The sequence below is a fragment of the Strix aluco genome, chromosome 28, assembly GCF_031877795.1.
Source record: "Strix aluco isolate bStrAlu1 chromosome 28, bStrAlu1.hap1, whole genome shotgun sequence".
NCBI lineage: Eukaryota > Metazoa > Chordata > Aves > Strigiformes > Strigidae > Strix > Strix aluco.
Window position 1 is genome coordinate 4638131 of NC_133958.1, and position 16450 is coordinate 4654580.

The following is a 16450-nucleotide window of genomic DNA, read 5'->3' on the forward strand; positions in this document are numbered from 1 at the left end:
GACCGGTCATGCCTTGTCCACCTCCAAGAACCCTTTCATGATTCAGGGCAGAGCATATTTTTACTGGGATGTTTGTTTTGGGGACCAGGAATTTATTCTCTACCCTTAATAAGTCTCTTGAGTCCAGGAGCTTGAGGCTGAACTGGAATATGTGACTTAGAAAGATATTCAGGATTCCTTGAAAGAAGTCTAGTGATGATGAGTTTAACCTTTCCCTCAGACAGCTGTTCCAGTAATTACTTCTTCGTTATCACATCCGTTGCTCTGAAATTCTCTTTGAGTCCTTTAGATCCACATCATGGTGTAATGCATTACTGGAAGGTTCCTGGCAAAAACGGGTCCTGGATCTGGACTTCAAACACTCTCTAATTTAAGACCAGAACATTAATTTAGCCCATTATAAATAGAAGGGCATTTCAACAGTTCAGAGCCAGGTTTGGGTTTGGATTTCCTGTATTTGGGAGTTGGTTTAAATCCCAAACTGTGGTAAATGGTAACTCAAAGCCTAATGCACGCCCTCTCAAACCACCTTCTGATTCACCCACCTTGCTCCCATGGTGTAAACCTTAAAGAAAATGACACCAAACCCTTTATTGTGAGACCAAATGAATGGGTGAAATTTCTTCAGCCCAGCACGGCTTGGAGAAGGGGAGGGAAAGTAACAACACGTGTAAAACACAGCGGTGATGTCCAAAATCTGGAAAGCTTTAAAATGTGACCTGTCCATTGGATTTGCCAAAAAAATCCTGCGGTGGGATGAAGGAAGCTGCTGATGCATCTAGGAAACAGCATAATCATCATGGGGGGGGAACAGCTGCCATGTGAGGGAGGAACACGATGTTCCTGCCATCTCCCGCGGCCGCAGCCTGGAAACTCTTAACAGCAGCTGCTGATTCCCACACGCCTTCCTTTGCCATCACTCAGTCAGTGCACCCTGTCGAAACTGTCCTCTGGGATATCAAGCGCTTGATAACTCCCTTCAGCAGTCGGGTTGTCACATTGTGGTAGGAAAAGGAGATCTTTTGGCCCAAACTCACCTCCACGCTCCCGTTGCAGAGGGGAGTCTCGCAGCTGTTAAACTCTGTGTCCTTTTGTGTGTTTATGCTTTGCTTTGTTACAGCTGCATCTCGGGGAATTTGTGTGTTCGAAGACTAATTTGAAGGACCAGTCTCGTTATTGCTGTGTTGGATTTAATTTCACAGGGTAAAATATAAAAAGACAGGCTCTGTGTTAAATCAGCGTGCAGTGTCTAGAACTCCCAGTTAAGACAAAGCGACCTGTGGGAGACAAGTGCCTACCACCAAGAGTTCAGGGTATGGAGAGGAAGATTTACTCCCTCTTTTAAAAATTGGCAGCCGAGACCCAGATTAAACAATTTACCTTTATTCGCACAAGAGTCTGTTGAAAGGAAGATACTGAGCTCAGATCTCCTGAATGTGTTGTCCGCTGTGACGTCCTTGGAAGGAGAACATTAAAAAATAACTTCGAGCAGTAGGTGAATATGTTGGATGTACATTCTAATCCTGTTCCGCTGAAGAAAAATGGCCTAGGAAGAAATATAACTTTTAACACCATATTTCAGCACGTACAGCCATGCAGTTTGGCTGCATTTCAGTGCCCGGGACAACAGCGCTTGCTGCCTCCATGTGCTGTAAAAGAATTTCCCTGAGAAAAGCAAATGTGCCAGGGTTACGTGGATCAGCGCCGTGGCCCTGCCCTCCTGCTTTGTCATTTCATCGGAATGACTTTGTCGGGCTATTTCAGTGGAGAATGTCGGACTGGATCCATCCTGCATTCTTGCTGCATCACCCTCCGATTCTGGTCAGCATCAAGGCATTCCTCCTACTCGAGCTGTTCGGTGGCTTGCGGAATGACTAGGCCAGTGTCACCATTTCCAGATGTAGACCACAAACAGGATTTTAATAAGAGAGAAGCAAAAAGGGCTAGATACACATTCCCCAGCGGCCTCAGCCTGGCACTCTGCTCCTGCATTGCACAGACCTTGTGTGATGGGTGGATGCAGGGCGGGCTGAAGTGCTGAGGGGCAAAACGTGGCCAGAGCCAAATTAATTGTGTGGATGAGATTGAACCCAATACATTTTACATCTCTGCTTTTGTTGTTCTTGCTGCTGTTGTCAGAACAAGGCTCCAGGGCACATCCTGACTCATTCCACCACACAATTGCGGAAATATGCTAGAGAGCGTGTTTGGTTGGGTTTTTTTCTTCTTGTTTTCTGCTTTCCCTGTGCCTCAGCAGAAGTCTGAGGTGGTGAGGGGTTCAGCAGACAGATCATTAACCTGTCACCCACGGTTAGGTGTCTGAGTCACAGGTGTGCTGGCTGCCACATAGAGTTAGAAAGGCTCCAGATGGCACTAGGAAGAGGTTTTTAAGCAAAAGGATCCCACCTACAGTTAAAAAACCAATTACCTTTTGCTGCCTTCCAGAGTCTTTGCTTTGAACTAAAAGGAGCAGGCTTGAAGTTGGGTAAAATTTTCCTTTCCAGAGGAGTGAGCAAAAAAGGCTTCGTGGCGAGGCAGTGCGTGCCCAGGAGGCTGCTGATCAGAGCCCAGATGGCAAATCTGCTGCTATTTAACTTTGGGCAATTTGTGTCATCTCTGGGTGCAGACAAAGAAGCGGAGCCAGCAGCCTGGATGTCGTTTCCACGGAGGCTGTTCTCTGATTCGAACTCTTTGAGCCAGGTACAGCTCTCTGGCTCTGCAGAGACCTCATCACTTGTGCTGTGATGGGAATGGTGTTGCAGGGAGGAAGAATCAACAGTCGCTGTCAGAAATGGTAAGAAAACAGTTGCTTTTCTACCTGCATCACCCAGATTCCACCTGCAGCTCCGAAGCGCCTGGCCAAGGGCTGCAGATCAGAGCACGGTGGCTGCTAGACACCTGATTGCACCTGTTTACGGCAAGACCACAGAGCATGTTGACAGCAAAGTTCAGAAGGGGTTTTATTCTCAGCCTCCCATTTCTGAAAGCGTCCTAGAAACTGCTGGAGACCAGAGGTTCTACACCTGCTACTTGCAAGGATCTCCTGTCAAAACTATCCGGTGTGTTACTCATGGATTATGCGGGCTCCAAGAAAGACTCTGGTGGTTCCTCCATGATGAAGATCACCTGCTGGAACCTCTGATTCATCACCCTCACACTTCTTTCTAACCAGCTTTGGGCTCAGTTTGGAAACTGAGCTTTGCAGACAGGATTATTGCCTTCTCCTCTTGCTGTGTTTCTCTGGTAGAAATGACAGTTGTCTGCTGCCGCTAGTCCAGGGAGGAACCAAATTATTCGATTTGACTCCCAACACCTCAAGACTGTTCTCTGCAGTGTGAAATGATGTTCACTCTCTTGTTTCCATCAGCGTTGCTGGAGTCACACACCTGCTCTGGAGTTGTTTTACTGACTTCTCGCGCATCCCTGCGGTGTTATGTTTTGTTGTCCCAGCAAACGTGTCTATGTCCCATTTAAATGTCAGGTCTTGATTGGGAGCAGATTCCCGCATACAGACCCAGCCAAAAGGTCATAATTTGCAAATTCCTGCAGCTGAAGTTTGTAAATTATGTAACAATGGAAACTTGGCTTTTTCTGCAGTTCTTCCGTGCTTGAGTCCCAGAGACTACTGGAAAGAATTTAATGGTAAAATTATTAATAATAATCTCGCAGCTTTTTGTTTTATTTTTACAAGAAATCACTGGAATTTTTTCAGGATTACTTTGTTTTGAACGCTAGAGGCCAGTGCGATGTCTGCAATGTATTAATAATGTTATCGGATATTTCTTCACCACACAGTAGCCTGGGCAGAAGGTAAGGACTCTCTTCTTTTTCCTTCCCCAAGGCATGGGTCCAATTCATCTAAATGAAATCGACTGCACAGGCTTTGAAAAATCAGTCACGGACTGCAAGTTCAACACGGAGTCGCAGGGCTGTAACCACGAGGAAGATGCTGCTGTGAGATGCAACGTTCCAGCGATGGGCTTCCAGAATCAGGTGAGAGGCCGAATGAACGTGGCAAGGTGTTTTCATCCCGGAGCATCACCTGCCCTCCCTTGCTGTGTGGCGCAGGGCGTCTGGGCAGGAATCATTTCACCTAAGCTGTGCCTATTCAATTTAGATTTTAATATCTGCGTTGTATTAGCCAGGAGGGCACAAAAGGATGATGCTCCCTTTTTGTACCGAGCTTTGAGCTCCTCCAAGTGTGACAGGGCCTTATAAAGGGGTGAAGTGTCACTTCAGCTGCAACTTGTGCAGTTCAGTGGCCCTGTAAAGCTGGTGTGTGTCCCTGTTGTGATGGGATCTTGGTTGGCTACCATGGTTGGGTTGGGTCTTCGTTGGTTGGGTCATGGTTGGTTACCATAGTTGGGTTGTATCTTGGTTGGTTGGGTCATGGTTGGTTACCATAGTTGGGTTGTATCTTGGTTGGTTGGGTCATGGTTGGTTACCATAGTTGGGTTGTATCTTGGTTGGTTGGGTCATGGTTGGTTACCATAGTTGGGTTGTATCTTGGTTGGTTGGGTCATGGTTGGTTACCATAGTTGGGCTGGGTCTTGGTTGGGTCATGGTTGGTTACCATGACAGTGTACCCGGGTGGCTGCTAGCGTAGGTGCTGCTGTCCTCTTTGCCACGTAGGGCTTAAAAACTAACTACAAGAAGCAGACACAGGTTCCTCGGAGTAAATGCTCCTGCCAAAAGTCCAAAGAGAGTGGAAGGGGGAAACTTCCCCAGGGAGTGTGTTACTCTCGTGCAGCTGGTCCAGGCCACTTTCAGATGCTGGGCTTGGCTAGGCTGCTTCCTGTCCACGGGGGAGATGAACCACCAGACTGCATCAGCTGAACTGAGGTTTCTGGGCTCGGTGACTTTAACCACAAGCTTTGAGAAGCCCCTGAGCGTGACTTGCCCAACGGTTGCATCTTCCCCATAAAGTTTGCCGTGACGTTTATTGACCCGTGAGTCTCTGTGCCCCGCAGCTGCGTCTGAGCGGCGGCCGCAACCCCTACGAGGGCCGGGTGGAGGTTCTGGCGGAGCGCAACGGCACTCTGAAGTGGGGCACTGTCTGCAGTGAGAACTGGAGCACCGTGGAGGCCATGGTGGTGTGTCGGCAGCTGGGCCTGGGGTTCGCCAGCCATGCCTTCCAGGTGAGTCCTTGGGCCCTCCCGTGCGTGTGTTTTCGGCGCGATGGCACATGCGTGGTTGAGTAGGGGCTGCTGGAGGAGGAGGAAAAAACAAAAATTAAACCCCAGACCGCAGCTTTAAAGCTGGAAGGACCCTGAAGGTTAAACCTCATTGCACAACAGCCGGTGGGGGAAATCCAGAGCAGGAAGAGCTCTTGCAGCTCTGGGCAAAGCGGCTGTTTTCATGCTGCTCAGGTTTCCTGGCAAGCCTGACTCCCTTAGCCCTGGTTGGGTTGGTGGCTACATGCAGTTTCTTGTCCCTCCCCGAGTCAGTGGGGAGTTGAACTCCTCAGGCTGACTGAAGTGTGAAAGCCAAGTTTAACCTGGTGTCAAATCACTTGAAAACAATTTGATTTTGCTCCTGTAGTTACTTCTCGGTGCAGCGCGTACACTGCTGCGCGGCGGAGCTGTGTGCTGGCTCCCCACGTTGGTTGTGTTTCTCACTCCTCTAATGCCAAACGCCCTAAACCCTCCCTGCTTGCACACAACTAAGAATGGCACTTAAGAAAGGGATCAAAGCTACCAACTAACGAGCTGGGGATAACCACAAAGGAATAAAGTGTTCTTTCCCAGCAAAGCTCTTTGGCGCAGCGAATGGCAGCCTGCTGTGCTGGCTGGAGGAAAGCGAGCAGCAACTGGAAGAGCTGGAAGGAGGGAGGGCAGCAGCTTCCCACCCAGGTCCCAGATGGATAAATGGCATCAGGTGTAAGTAGCTGGTGTTGGCTGATAACCCTGGTGCAAGACACGCTTCTGTACTGATACATCCCTCAGGGATCACAAGCTGAAAGAGGGGCAGGCACATCTAGGGGTCATGGTAGATTTTTGAAAGCAAATATGTAACTTTTGGGCCTTTATTGTGGTTCTCGGACACGTGGAAAATGGGGATTTGGGCTCCTAAAATAAACTGGTTTCTCCCTAGGACAAAGTAATCCCCTGCCAGAGCTTGTTGTCTTGCTGTGCTCTGGAAATGCAGCCCCTCTGAGGCATTTCAACCGAGAATCAACAATCGCCAGCAGCTTTGGGGAAACTTAAGCTCAAACGGCCGCAGAATAAATAAACTTCATGTGTGTTTACATAGATGGAAACCTGCACACAGAAAACAGCCTTAGATCAGTTCTGGAAGGAAAACTATTTTCCCTGAACAATTTCCGGAAATCAAAAACTTGGGCAAACAAGTAAAATGTGGTTGCAGAGGGCGGCAGCTGTCCCCGTTCTCCGAGCCCGGGGTCCTGTCAGCTCTGCGGCGTTTTCGTGCCGTGTCTGACCTGCTCCGCACTCGGACACAGCCGGTTCTGCTGGGCTGTGGTGATAAACCTGGGGAGAATTAGTGTCTGTGCTGATGGCCCGCTGGGTTGGTGCAGGGAGGAAGAACAAGGCCCTGAAGTGACGAACAGCCTCAGCATCCTCGGGGCTGTGGCTGCCTCTCGAGAAAGTGGAGAGACCGTAGGCGGAAGCAGATGCTTAAAGCTCTGCCTGGAGAGCGCAGTCCTGAAAAATTGTTTCATGCTACTTCTAATTAAATCTGCGTGTCAGTGGAATTACACAGTTACTTCAAAGGCTGTTTCTTTGGGTCACGAATAGAGATATCTGAAATAATGAGGAAGTAGGAGGCAAGGAAGAGAGCAAAGTTCTGCTTTAACTAAAGAGTTTATAACATTGGAGTGGAGAGGGGTCTTTGTTCATTTGTTTGAAAGGTCCAAAGTGTGTCAACCTGCTAGCTGAAACCTGAACTAACCTTCCCCATCAGTCAGGGGAAAAAGAATGACAGTATATTCTGGACTGCTGAAGTATTTCTGTTTTTTACACTCATCACTTTCAAGAGGGAATGTTACGTATCTGGGATTTCAGTGTCCTGTTTGTCACAACTTTGAGTGACCAAGCCAGGGTCCAGGAGGACACGCTGGGCTCATGAGCAGGTAGATTCCAACCAATTTAACTGTGATCCACGGCCAGAGAGGGGATCTGCAGGTCACTCTGGGGTTGGATACTGTGGAGGTAGGAGGCTGGAGCTGCCCGTGCCACTATTGTAGCAAATCCCCCCGCGCAGGCTGGTTCCTCCAGCTGATTTGCTTGCGTAGCTGCCGAGCAGAGCTGAGGTTAGCCACGTCCCTTGAACACTGGCCTTTCCAACTGCCTGGCTCTATTGACATAGTCCTGAGAGTCCAGCAAGAAACAAGACATTTTTTCCTTTAGCTGAGACTGCTGGTATTTAGAACAGAAAAGGCCCTTATGCGTATCCCGGCTGCACCAGCTACAGGAGCATAAAGCTACACTGTGTAGAACAGGGCAGCCCTGTGTGCGGGTGTGCAAAGAGTGTTGCTAACAGGGTTAACAAACAGCCTGTTGCAATGGAAGCAGTGGTACAGATGGGTTTTCTTTTCCTGGAAACGTGCTCCCAGTTTTGACACTAACAGATCTGATTTTTTTTTTTTTTTTTTTCCTCCTTCTTTCTTCCCTCACCTTCTCCCAAGCTTTGCAATTGCAGCTTCATCAGGGTTTACTGCGCTTAGTTTTGTGAGCGGTGTTCTGTTGCGAGTTAATTTTCTGTCATTCCCACAAGTTTTGTAAAACTGGGTGATGAAGATGAGCAGCGAGCAGGGTTTGAACATCTGCGAACCCCCCCTCAAAACCAAGAGGTGTAGACTCCGTTAGTCCTGGTACTCCTCAAATCCCTTGTTTCCACTGGCATGTCCAGCGTGGCTGTTAATTCTGCCTCCCCTCCTTGTGCAGGCAGGCACTCTGGCATTACCTGTGGCTCTGCCAAGTGCACAGATGTCACAAGACAGATGGGGTTTAATTGCTGGGCATCTCTCCCAAAGGCCCAGCCTAGATGACTTAAATCAGCCCGAAGATGAATTCATCAGCTGGATGGGCAGAGCAGGGTGGAAAAGTGAGTTTACAGCTGGATTAAAAACAGAGATTTAAACCAGCTCAGAAACAAGGAGAGATTTGCTTAATGCCAGTCAGATGTTCAGGGCAGGGAACATGGGACTGATTAAAACCCAGGTTGACCAACCTTCTGTGTAAACATATTTGGGTTCACTCCCAAGTTACTTTTCTTCTCCACTCCAGCATCCTTTGGCAAGATCTGTCTCCTCGGTAGCAGGGGCTTTTGCACTGATCTTCCTTGGAGGGCAAATACAAGTTACAGGGGGATGAATATTCCCCCAGCAGTCTTCTAAACACTGAATTGTGTGTTAAATGCCTTTTTCTGCCCAGGAAACCTGGTACTGGCATGGAGACATCAGCGCTGACAATGTGGTCATGAGCGGGGTCAAGTGTTCGGGGACAGAGATGTCCCTGGCCCACTGTCGTCACGACGGAGCCCACGTCTCCTGCCCCAGAGGAGGGGGTCGTTTTGGTGCTGGTGTGTCCTGCTCGGAGAGTGAGTAACTCAGGGTTTGGTTTTTTTTTTCCATCTTGGCGTGTTTGCCCTGGGACAGGTCAAAACAGGGGCAAATTGCTGCTGATGGGACTGAGAAATACAGGGCAGCGAAGGGGCTGACCCCCATCTCTGACAGCCACTTGTGGGGTTTTTTTAGTAGCCCACAAATCCATTCCAAACCTTCCTTCCCTCCTGCCAGCCGCCCCTGACCTGGTGCTCAACGCCGAGCTGGTGGAGCAGACGTCGTACCTGGAGGACCGCCCGATGTTCATGCTGCAGTGCGCGCTGGAGGAGAACTGCCTGGCCAGCTCGGCCGTCAACACCTCCCTCACCTCCGGCTACCGGCGCCTGCTGCGCTTCTCCTCGCAGATCCACAACAACGGCCAGTCCGACTTCCGCCCCAAGAACGGCCGCCACGCCTGGGTCTGGCACGACTGTCACCGGTGAGCGCCGCCGAGATGGGTTTTGCATGGTCGGTGCCTCCTTCCACCCCTTTCTGGGGGGGACGGCTTTGCTGTGGGAGTCCAGGGCTGCAGAGCCACAACATGTGTCAGGGCAGCTGTGATCCTCTGGCAGCAGAGAAACCAGCTTGTGACAGTAGGAATTAGAGCTCCTGTTCTGTTCTTAACTCCCACTGGGAGAGACGTACATGCCGGGGCAGTCCCTACGCAGGGGTTTGTGTGTGTCCAGGCAGGAAGAGTGTGCCCGTGCCCCACCGTGTGTAGAGAGGTGCCGCCGTCGCAGCTACTTCCCTCATCTGGGAAGGGACTCGAGAACACGCTGGAATTCTGCAATTTTTTAAAATGCATCTCCGTTCCACTTAGACTGTGTACAGCTGGGAGATTGTTTCATGCTTATTTTTGACAAACAGTAAACTCACCCCCCCTAAACGCATCATTTTTCAGGGGGAAGCTGATAGTTTCAGCCAAAGTAAACCAGGGGGAGGAAAGAGAGCTGGGACCAAGCCATCCAGATGCTTTGCCTCTGAAACGATGGCTTGTTACAAGGTTGATTTTCTCTAATCTGGGGTAAAACAGAGCGAAGTAACTCAGTGCACAGCTCTCATCCTGCCGCTGTTGTAAGCCTTTGGCTTTGGGAAAACACCGGAGCAGTAAATTCTCAAATCTAACAGTCCTTTATAACAGTGTGAGCGAGGTGAGAGGTGTAGGTAGCTGCATCTCAGTGTCGCAACGCTGCAGAGCTACTAGTCTGAAGCTGCAGGTTGTGGTGTGGGGCAGATGGTCCAGGTTGGGCTGGAACTCGTGCAGTCAGAGCACGAGCAGCACTAAAACCTCAGCGGCACAGAACCGAAGGTAAATAAGTGATGGTGTGTTTAGGGGAGGAGGAGCCCAGCCCAGTGCAGGGAGTACCTGCCTTTCTGGCCCTGGGGGAACACCGCAAGGCTCTGAGCTGGTTAAACTGGAGGGCACTGGGAGCTCTTCGGGAGAGGCTGCGTAAGTGAGGTGAGACTGAGAAGGGATCAGGAAGAGGCCGAGAGCCATCTGTGTGCTTTAAACTGGATTCTGTTTATATGGAGGAGGATGAACTCAATTCCTCTTCAATCTTTCCAGTCTGTAAACACCAGAATGTAAACACCTCTTTGAATGATTCAGACATATTTCAGAAACTGAGTCAGACTTGAGAACCTCAAACTTTTATCAGAGGCAGCCAAATTAGCCTCAAAGTCAACAGCTCAGCCACTGCAGAATGCCTCTTCTTTCCTAGCTGCCTCACTCTGCCACTGGGAGCTTCTGTTTAGTTAGCTTTTGATGTGGAAGTAGAACAAAAATGGGAAAGACCTGTGGCAGGGAGTGAAAAGTGATTAAATTCTGGCAGGTGGCAATTTTTTTCCTCTCTTTTTTTTTTTTTTTTTTGGTTAGGGGAAAGGCAGGGAGGAGGTAAGAAGAAACCCATTCTCTACACACAAAATTTCCTCCCCTTCCCTCCTTGCTCTTCCTTTATCTGTAAATATGTGCGTGGAGTGGTGCTGCAATAATGGTGGCTGGAAGTTTTGAAGCCGTGATTATTTTTAAAGCTGGAAAGGAGAGGATTTCTACACTTTTTTCTTTATTTTTTTAAACTCCTAAGCAATGGCTTTTGAGTGAGAGCCTGCCTGTGCAGTTGCCTCACTCCTCAGAGCCGAGCTACGCCGACGGGCCCTGGTGTGTCTCAGCACAGAGTTCCCGTGGTTGGGGTAGACACACAGCGATTTAAGGACCCGCTCTGCTCCCAGCACCCACAGTTGCTCTCCTGTTCCCCACAACATGCTCACGCTGTGGGTTTGCTCCCAATTCCAAGGCTGGGATCAAATTCAAGGTGTTGCATCAGCATGACCGCATTTACGCGCCCAGCCCTGACCACGTGGCACACACAGTTTTAATCGGGTACTTCCATCTGCTTCTTGCTCTGCAAGTCCCACGGACTTCAACTGGACTGAAGCACAGGCTTAGTTTTTTGCTGAACCAGCAGTGTGGCATAGAAAAGGTCAATGTTCCCAAATTCAATGTCACCTAAGCCCTGCTGTGGTCTAACTTTGCTAGTTTGGGCTCTACAGCACCTGAGTGTGTGCTCTCTCCTAACTGGTGCTGTGCCCAAGGGTGCTGGGGCGTTCCTGCTGCAGCCCAGCCCAGGCTGAGTTGACACTAACACTTCCCCATTTAAAATTATGAAACGTATCATGTGTGAACCCAGCTGTTATGTTGTTCAGATGCGAGCGGAGTGGCTGCTGAGAGAAGCTGGTTCCATCTGTTGTTAAGTTTTCTGCCAACAAATTCACATTCTGCTGCTTAAAAATAAATAAATAAATAAAACCAGCCAGGTTGCTGGTCTGGGTACGCCCAGCTCTGTTTGCAGCTTGTTGTTAAGGAGCAGGAGAAATATTTCTTGTTCTGGTAAGTGACAGGGCTGTTAGAAACGGTGACCTAGCTGATGATGGCTTTGATTTCTGCTTCTTGCCATTAGAAAACACGGCGTGATCCTACAAAGGCTGGGACAAGGCTCTCCCCTGGCACAGCTTTAGCACTTGATTTGTAAACAAATACCAGGGCCAGGAGCCAGCGTGAAGGTGGCACGGGCCACGATGCCACGTAGGATTAGGCCCAGGGGAATGTTTCCTGGCTGTGGTTTCCCTCACTCCTCCTCCCGCGCTGGGCCGTGGCACTTCGCGTGTTGTTGTGTATTTATTTATTTATCCCCGTGGCCGTGGGGATGGGGCTGGGGGGTGAAATGTCTGGCCCGAGGGATGCGACAGCACAAAGTCTGGGCTTCTCACATCCAAGTCGTTGTGCCCTAGCCACTGGCCCGTCCCTGCTGGGGTGAGTGCAGCCCTTTAGACCTGGTAATTAAAGCGGTGTCTGTTTTCCCTAACGATAATTGTCCCTCTCTGTGCCTTGCAGGCATTACCACAGCATGGAGGTTTTTACCCACTACGATCTGTTGAACCTCAACGGAAGCAAGGTGGCTGAAGGACACAAAGCCAGCTTCTGTCTGGAAGACACGGAATGCGAAGCAGGTATATTGCCAGAGCCCCTTGTGCTGGGAATTCATTGCTGTCCCTGTGCAGGTGACTGGCTTTAAGCTGCTGTCAAAGTCCTGAGCAGGGCTGGGACGTGGCCTGACAGGAGCCAGAAACCATCCTGAGGTTGTCTGTATGGAGTGGTCTCTGCAGGTATTAGAGAATCCCTGAAGGTCCCATCTGCTGAGGTTTTCAGACCTCAGCTCTTTCCATCCTTACTCTGAAAACCCAAGTGTGTGTTTTCTGATTCCTGTAAAGTGAGAAATTCCAAAGCATGCCCCTGGGGGAGGGGCAGCTCCTCCCATTCGACTGAGCAGTACCTGGATTTCAGTACAAGACACTGTTCCATTAAATCTCACCCAAAATACAGTACCTGGAGCTCATCTCTGCGGGAGATGGAGAACAACTCGCCCTTCCTCTGAGGGCCCGAGGGTGGGAAATTCCTGGCTCTGCTGTGAATGCAGTCATTGTGCCTTTAACTCTTCTTGTTTAGATGTGCAAAAACAGTACGAATGCGCCAATTTTGGCGAACAGGGGATCACAGTTGGCTGCTGGGACGTGTACCGGCACGACATCGACTGCCAGTGGATCGATATCACTGACGTCCCACCAGGCGATTACCTCTTCCAGGTACAAAGAAAAAGAGGGTGTGAGACACTGCTGTTGCTTTTCTCTTACCCGTTAGGGCTGTCAAGAATGTGACTAACTAGTTTATTTGTACAACTCCTATTGTACTATAAACTTCTGCTTACAAAGAGATCATATTCCAGGATCCTAAAAGAGAAAGAATTTTTGCCTAACGGGACCACAAAGTGCTCCCAGATCACATTAATGAAAAATCAGGACTAATAACCACGGCTGGGAGATGATAACTCTTGAGAAATCCACGTCCAGCCAATCCTGGGTAGTCCCACACAATCCACGTGCAGCTCCTGCTGTTAACGCACGTGTCACGTTAGATACTGGCGCAGCGTCCCGCTGTTGGCTTGTACCGAGCTGAGGAGCTGTTGGTAAGCAATGCTCCCTTCTCTTGGGGTGAAATAGTGCTATTCTGGTGGTGTTTGCAGCAGGAGGTAAGACTGGGCCTACAGTCTGTTTTGGGCAAGTGGGTGGAGGGGGGGGAATTCTTTGGTTCTAAAAACAGCCACTTAAACTGGAGAGGAGTGAAGGGAAGAATTATTATTTTTGTCTGCCCTGCTATCGTGTGAAATGTAGAGAAGGTGTTTGAGGGTGTAGCTTGGTGCGTGGGGGAAGGTGTGATCTTGATTTGGCTTTAATCAAGTAGTTTCAGTCTCCTTGCAAAATGAGTTTAAAAAAAAAAGTTTAAAAAAAAGTATTATGGTGTAAGAAAAAGCTGATTCTGTCTCAGTCTGACTAGTGTGTGTCATACCCAGTCCACCTTTAAATAACTTGGTGCTGCGTTTCTCCATCACTCCCGAGGTTGTCATCAACCCAAACTATGAAGTTGCTGAATCCGACTACTCAAATAACGTGATGAAATGCAGGAGCCGGTACGACGGGCAGCGCATCTGGATGTACAACTGCCACATAGGTGAGACCCACGGCTGCGGGGGCTGGTTTAAGCACAGATCAGACTGTGGCTCTTCACCGGGAAGTCTCTGTGCTGCTTGTCACTTTGTACGTGCTTGGAAAGATGAAAACTGAGCTTAACTACGCTGGTGCTATTGGCCGTAGCCCGTTCAAAGGCAGACAGGGTCAAGCTGCTCCAGGTTGCAAAGAGTGAGATGGCTGGAGGGGGGCGGGGAGGGTTTGTTACACGCTCCTGGAGCAGCAAGCACAATGTGGGTAAAGCAGCGTGCTCTGCAAGATGTGAAAGAAACGGTGGAATGGGGATACGCAGATGTTCCAGCTGTGTATCTCCTCTACAAGGAAAGGAGCGTTTTTCCCTCCGCTGACAAGGAAACAACCTGAGAGCTTGGTCAGGGTGCCTGAAGAGCTCCAGGCAAACAACCCCACCTTCATCCCAGACTCAAATTATTACCAGCCTGGCACTGACTCTTCAGACCCCAAAACTCCTCTTTTCTTGAAAAGCAAACAAGGCCGGTGATGTGTGGAGAAGAGCCCTCTGCTCAAGCCAGAAATGAAAGTGCTCTGCTGTCCCTTGAATGAGGGAAAACTGTGTGTTTTCTTGAATACAAGTAAAACATTATCAATTTTGAATTTTTTTTGGTCTTGGAAATATCAAAGCCAAACTGGTTTAAATTTGCATTAACAGTCAATTGTCAAGACCATTTTAAAATGAATTAAGTTGGGGTCTTTGTAAGATAACACATTTTCTGAGTTAAAAACAATTTAACAGCAACTGCCTGCCAGCCTCCAAATAAAACCAGTGGTGAAGACAACTTCCAGAGCTGGTTCAAATTCTTCAAGGAGTGTTTTTCCTGAAAAAAATCCATGTAACCACTGATTTTTCTCATTAATTTGTTGTTTTTTGAAGAAAATGCTTGTCTCGTGTGTCACGGTGCAGATTACGACCTAGTTCAGAAAAGCCAAACCCACTTTATTTGGATGAACAGGCACTTAAGTGTTGGATGGGCTCTCCAGCTGAGCTTGAAAATATTTCTATTTAAAAAGAAATGTACTTAGCTTTCATTGTGTCTCAACTAGCACAAAGTAAGGGCATGCTCCTATTTAGAAGAGTAAACAGAACCCACTTACCAAGGAGGAGACTATTTCACAGGTCCTGCTGTGAAATTTTTTTAAGCAACAAAGGTTAGCAGTGAAATTGAGGGTAGTGTGTGGTTTAGTCTTCCAGCTACATAAAAGACTAGACCCAGTACTCCTGGGGCCTCTTGGCTGTTCCAGTTATGTGTTAATTAAATCTTACCCTAAATGAATTGGCCCAGGAAAATCTTTGCTCTTCTGGTACTCGCTTTGAGCCCTTCCTTCTCACAGCATCTTTTGCAGATCGCACAAACCCCCCCCCGTGTGCTGCAAACTGCCTTTGTTACCTCCTGCTCAACCCTGTGCTCTTTCTGTGAACTCCCCAGGTGGTTCCTTCAGCGAGGAAACGGAACAGAAGTTTGATCACTTCAGCGGACTCACAAATAACAAGGTGGCCACCCGATAGAACAGCATCGCCTCCCACCCCACTATTTAAAGAAGCGAGGTTTCCTGCTTCGGTGATTTCCCTAACCACTGCACAAAAGAGAAAAATCAAGCAAACAATCAAACTCTAAATTAGCAAGGTAAATTATTTTCTAAAGATGCCTTCCTTCCCAGTTTAGGTGCTCAGACCACCACCTGTCTCCTGTAACTCCAGTCCCTACTACTGAGGTAGTTAGGAGCAGGCTTTTAAACTCTGCTTGGCTCCGTATCTTCACCATTCCAACCTTCTCCACAAAGATTTCTCCCTCCACTTTGCAGCACCATCTTTACTCGCAGACACAGGTCCAGGCTGCAGCAAGCACAATTTGCCTTTGTTTGGGTACCAACAACCTAAGCCTTTACTGTTCGTTTTCTTCAAGGCATTAATCTTGGTATCTTTAAGCTTTTTGACTCAAGCTTGAACGCACCATTGATGCAAACGCCTCCGTTTGTGACGCTGCTTCTCGAACACAGCTAATCCTCAGCACTGCCACGCCGTTTTAGCAAAGAAATACAGGAAAGGAAAAAAAAAAATTGGAGCAGCTTTTTCTAAGCAGAACAGTATAAAGCATAATTTAATACCGCAGTGAAACTCTTGGATTCAACAATAAACTCCCAACACAATCTCTTAGGCGGAGCAGCTAATGCAGAACTTTTCTCCAAGTGCATCAGGGCTCTGTGAAGCTCCACCTCCCTCTGAACATCTACAAGACCTTGCAGATCTCCTGATGATGAGTCCACTGGACTAAATTTCCATTACACAGTAAGCTATTCACCCAACAGATTCTACGTACATCTAAATATGACCTTCTAAGCTGGATATTCACTCTGTCTTTTCTTTCAAGGATGAATTTAGTTAAGGCATTGTATCATCACTGTACCTTACAGAGGTAACTTCAGGGCTTTCATCATCAGGGACCTGGACCTGTGCTGTCACAGACCCATCGGTGTAAGTTGTCTTCAAAAGGATTTTTACACTTGGTAAATTCATAATGGTGCTAAGCGTGTTCCTCTGTTTGTTTGAGGACACGTTGCTACAGATTTTTAGACACAGCTACTTGAATAAAAGTGTTTTACCCAGAAAAATGTTTTATATGCCATTTGTCTCTTTCTACTCCATGGAAGTTTAGGGCCTTGTTCACAATTCCTGGTACTGAAGTTTCTTCTCCCTCTGTGTTTGTACGGAAGACTTCTACAAGCAGCTAAAGTTAAGGGAATTCTTACAGCTGACCGTTCCAATCCACAGGGGGATCAAAACTGGCTGCACCT

At 48.4% G+C, this 16450-nt stretch overlaps 1 protein-coding gene across 16 annotated transcripts in view; it reads left to right on the forward strand.

Annotated features, from left to right (window-relative positions):
* Nucleotides 1–16077, forward strand: part of LOXL2 (lysyl oxidase like 2) — a 63949-nt gene extending 47872 nt beyond the window's left edge. For 15 of the 16 annotated variants that reach the window (XM_074808082.1, XM_074808087.1, XM_074808086.1 and 12 more), the window contains 8 exons: nt 3842–3993; nt 4971–5138; nt 8394–8559; nt 8759–9002; nt 11955–12070; nt 12567–12703; nt 13514–13625; nt 15085–16077. In XM_074808082.1, the coding sequence (XP_074664183.1) occupies nt 3842–3993; nt 4971–5138; nt 8394–8559; nt 8759–9002; nt 11955–12070; nt 12567–12703; nt 13514–13625; nt 15085–15164 (1175 nt within the window). In that variant the 3' untranslated portion in view covers nt 15165–16077. The remainder of the gene's footprint in view (nt 1–3841; nt 3994–4970; nt 5139–8393; nt 8560–8758; nt 9003–11954; nt 12071–12566; nt 12704–13513; nt 13626–15084) is intronic. The other variant, XR_012621056.1, reaches the window with a different exon arrangement.
* The last annotated feature ends 373 nt before the right edge of the window (nt 16078–16450 follow it).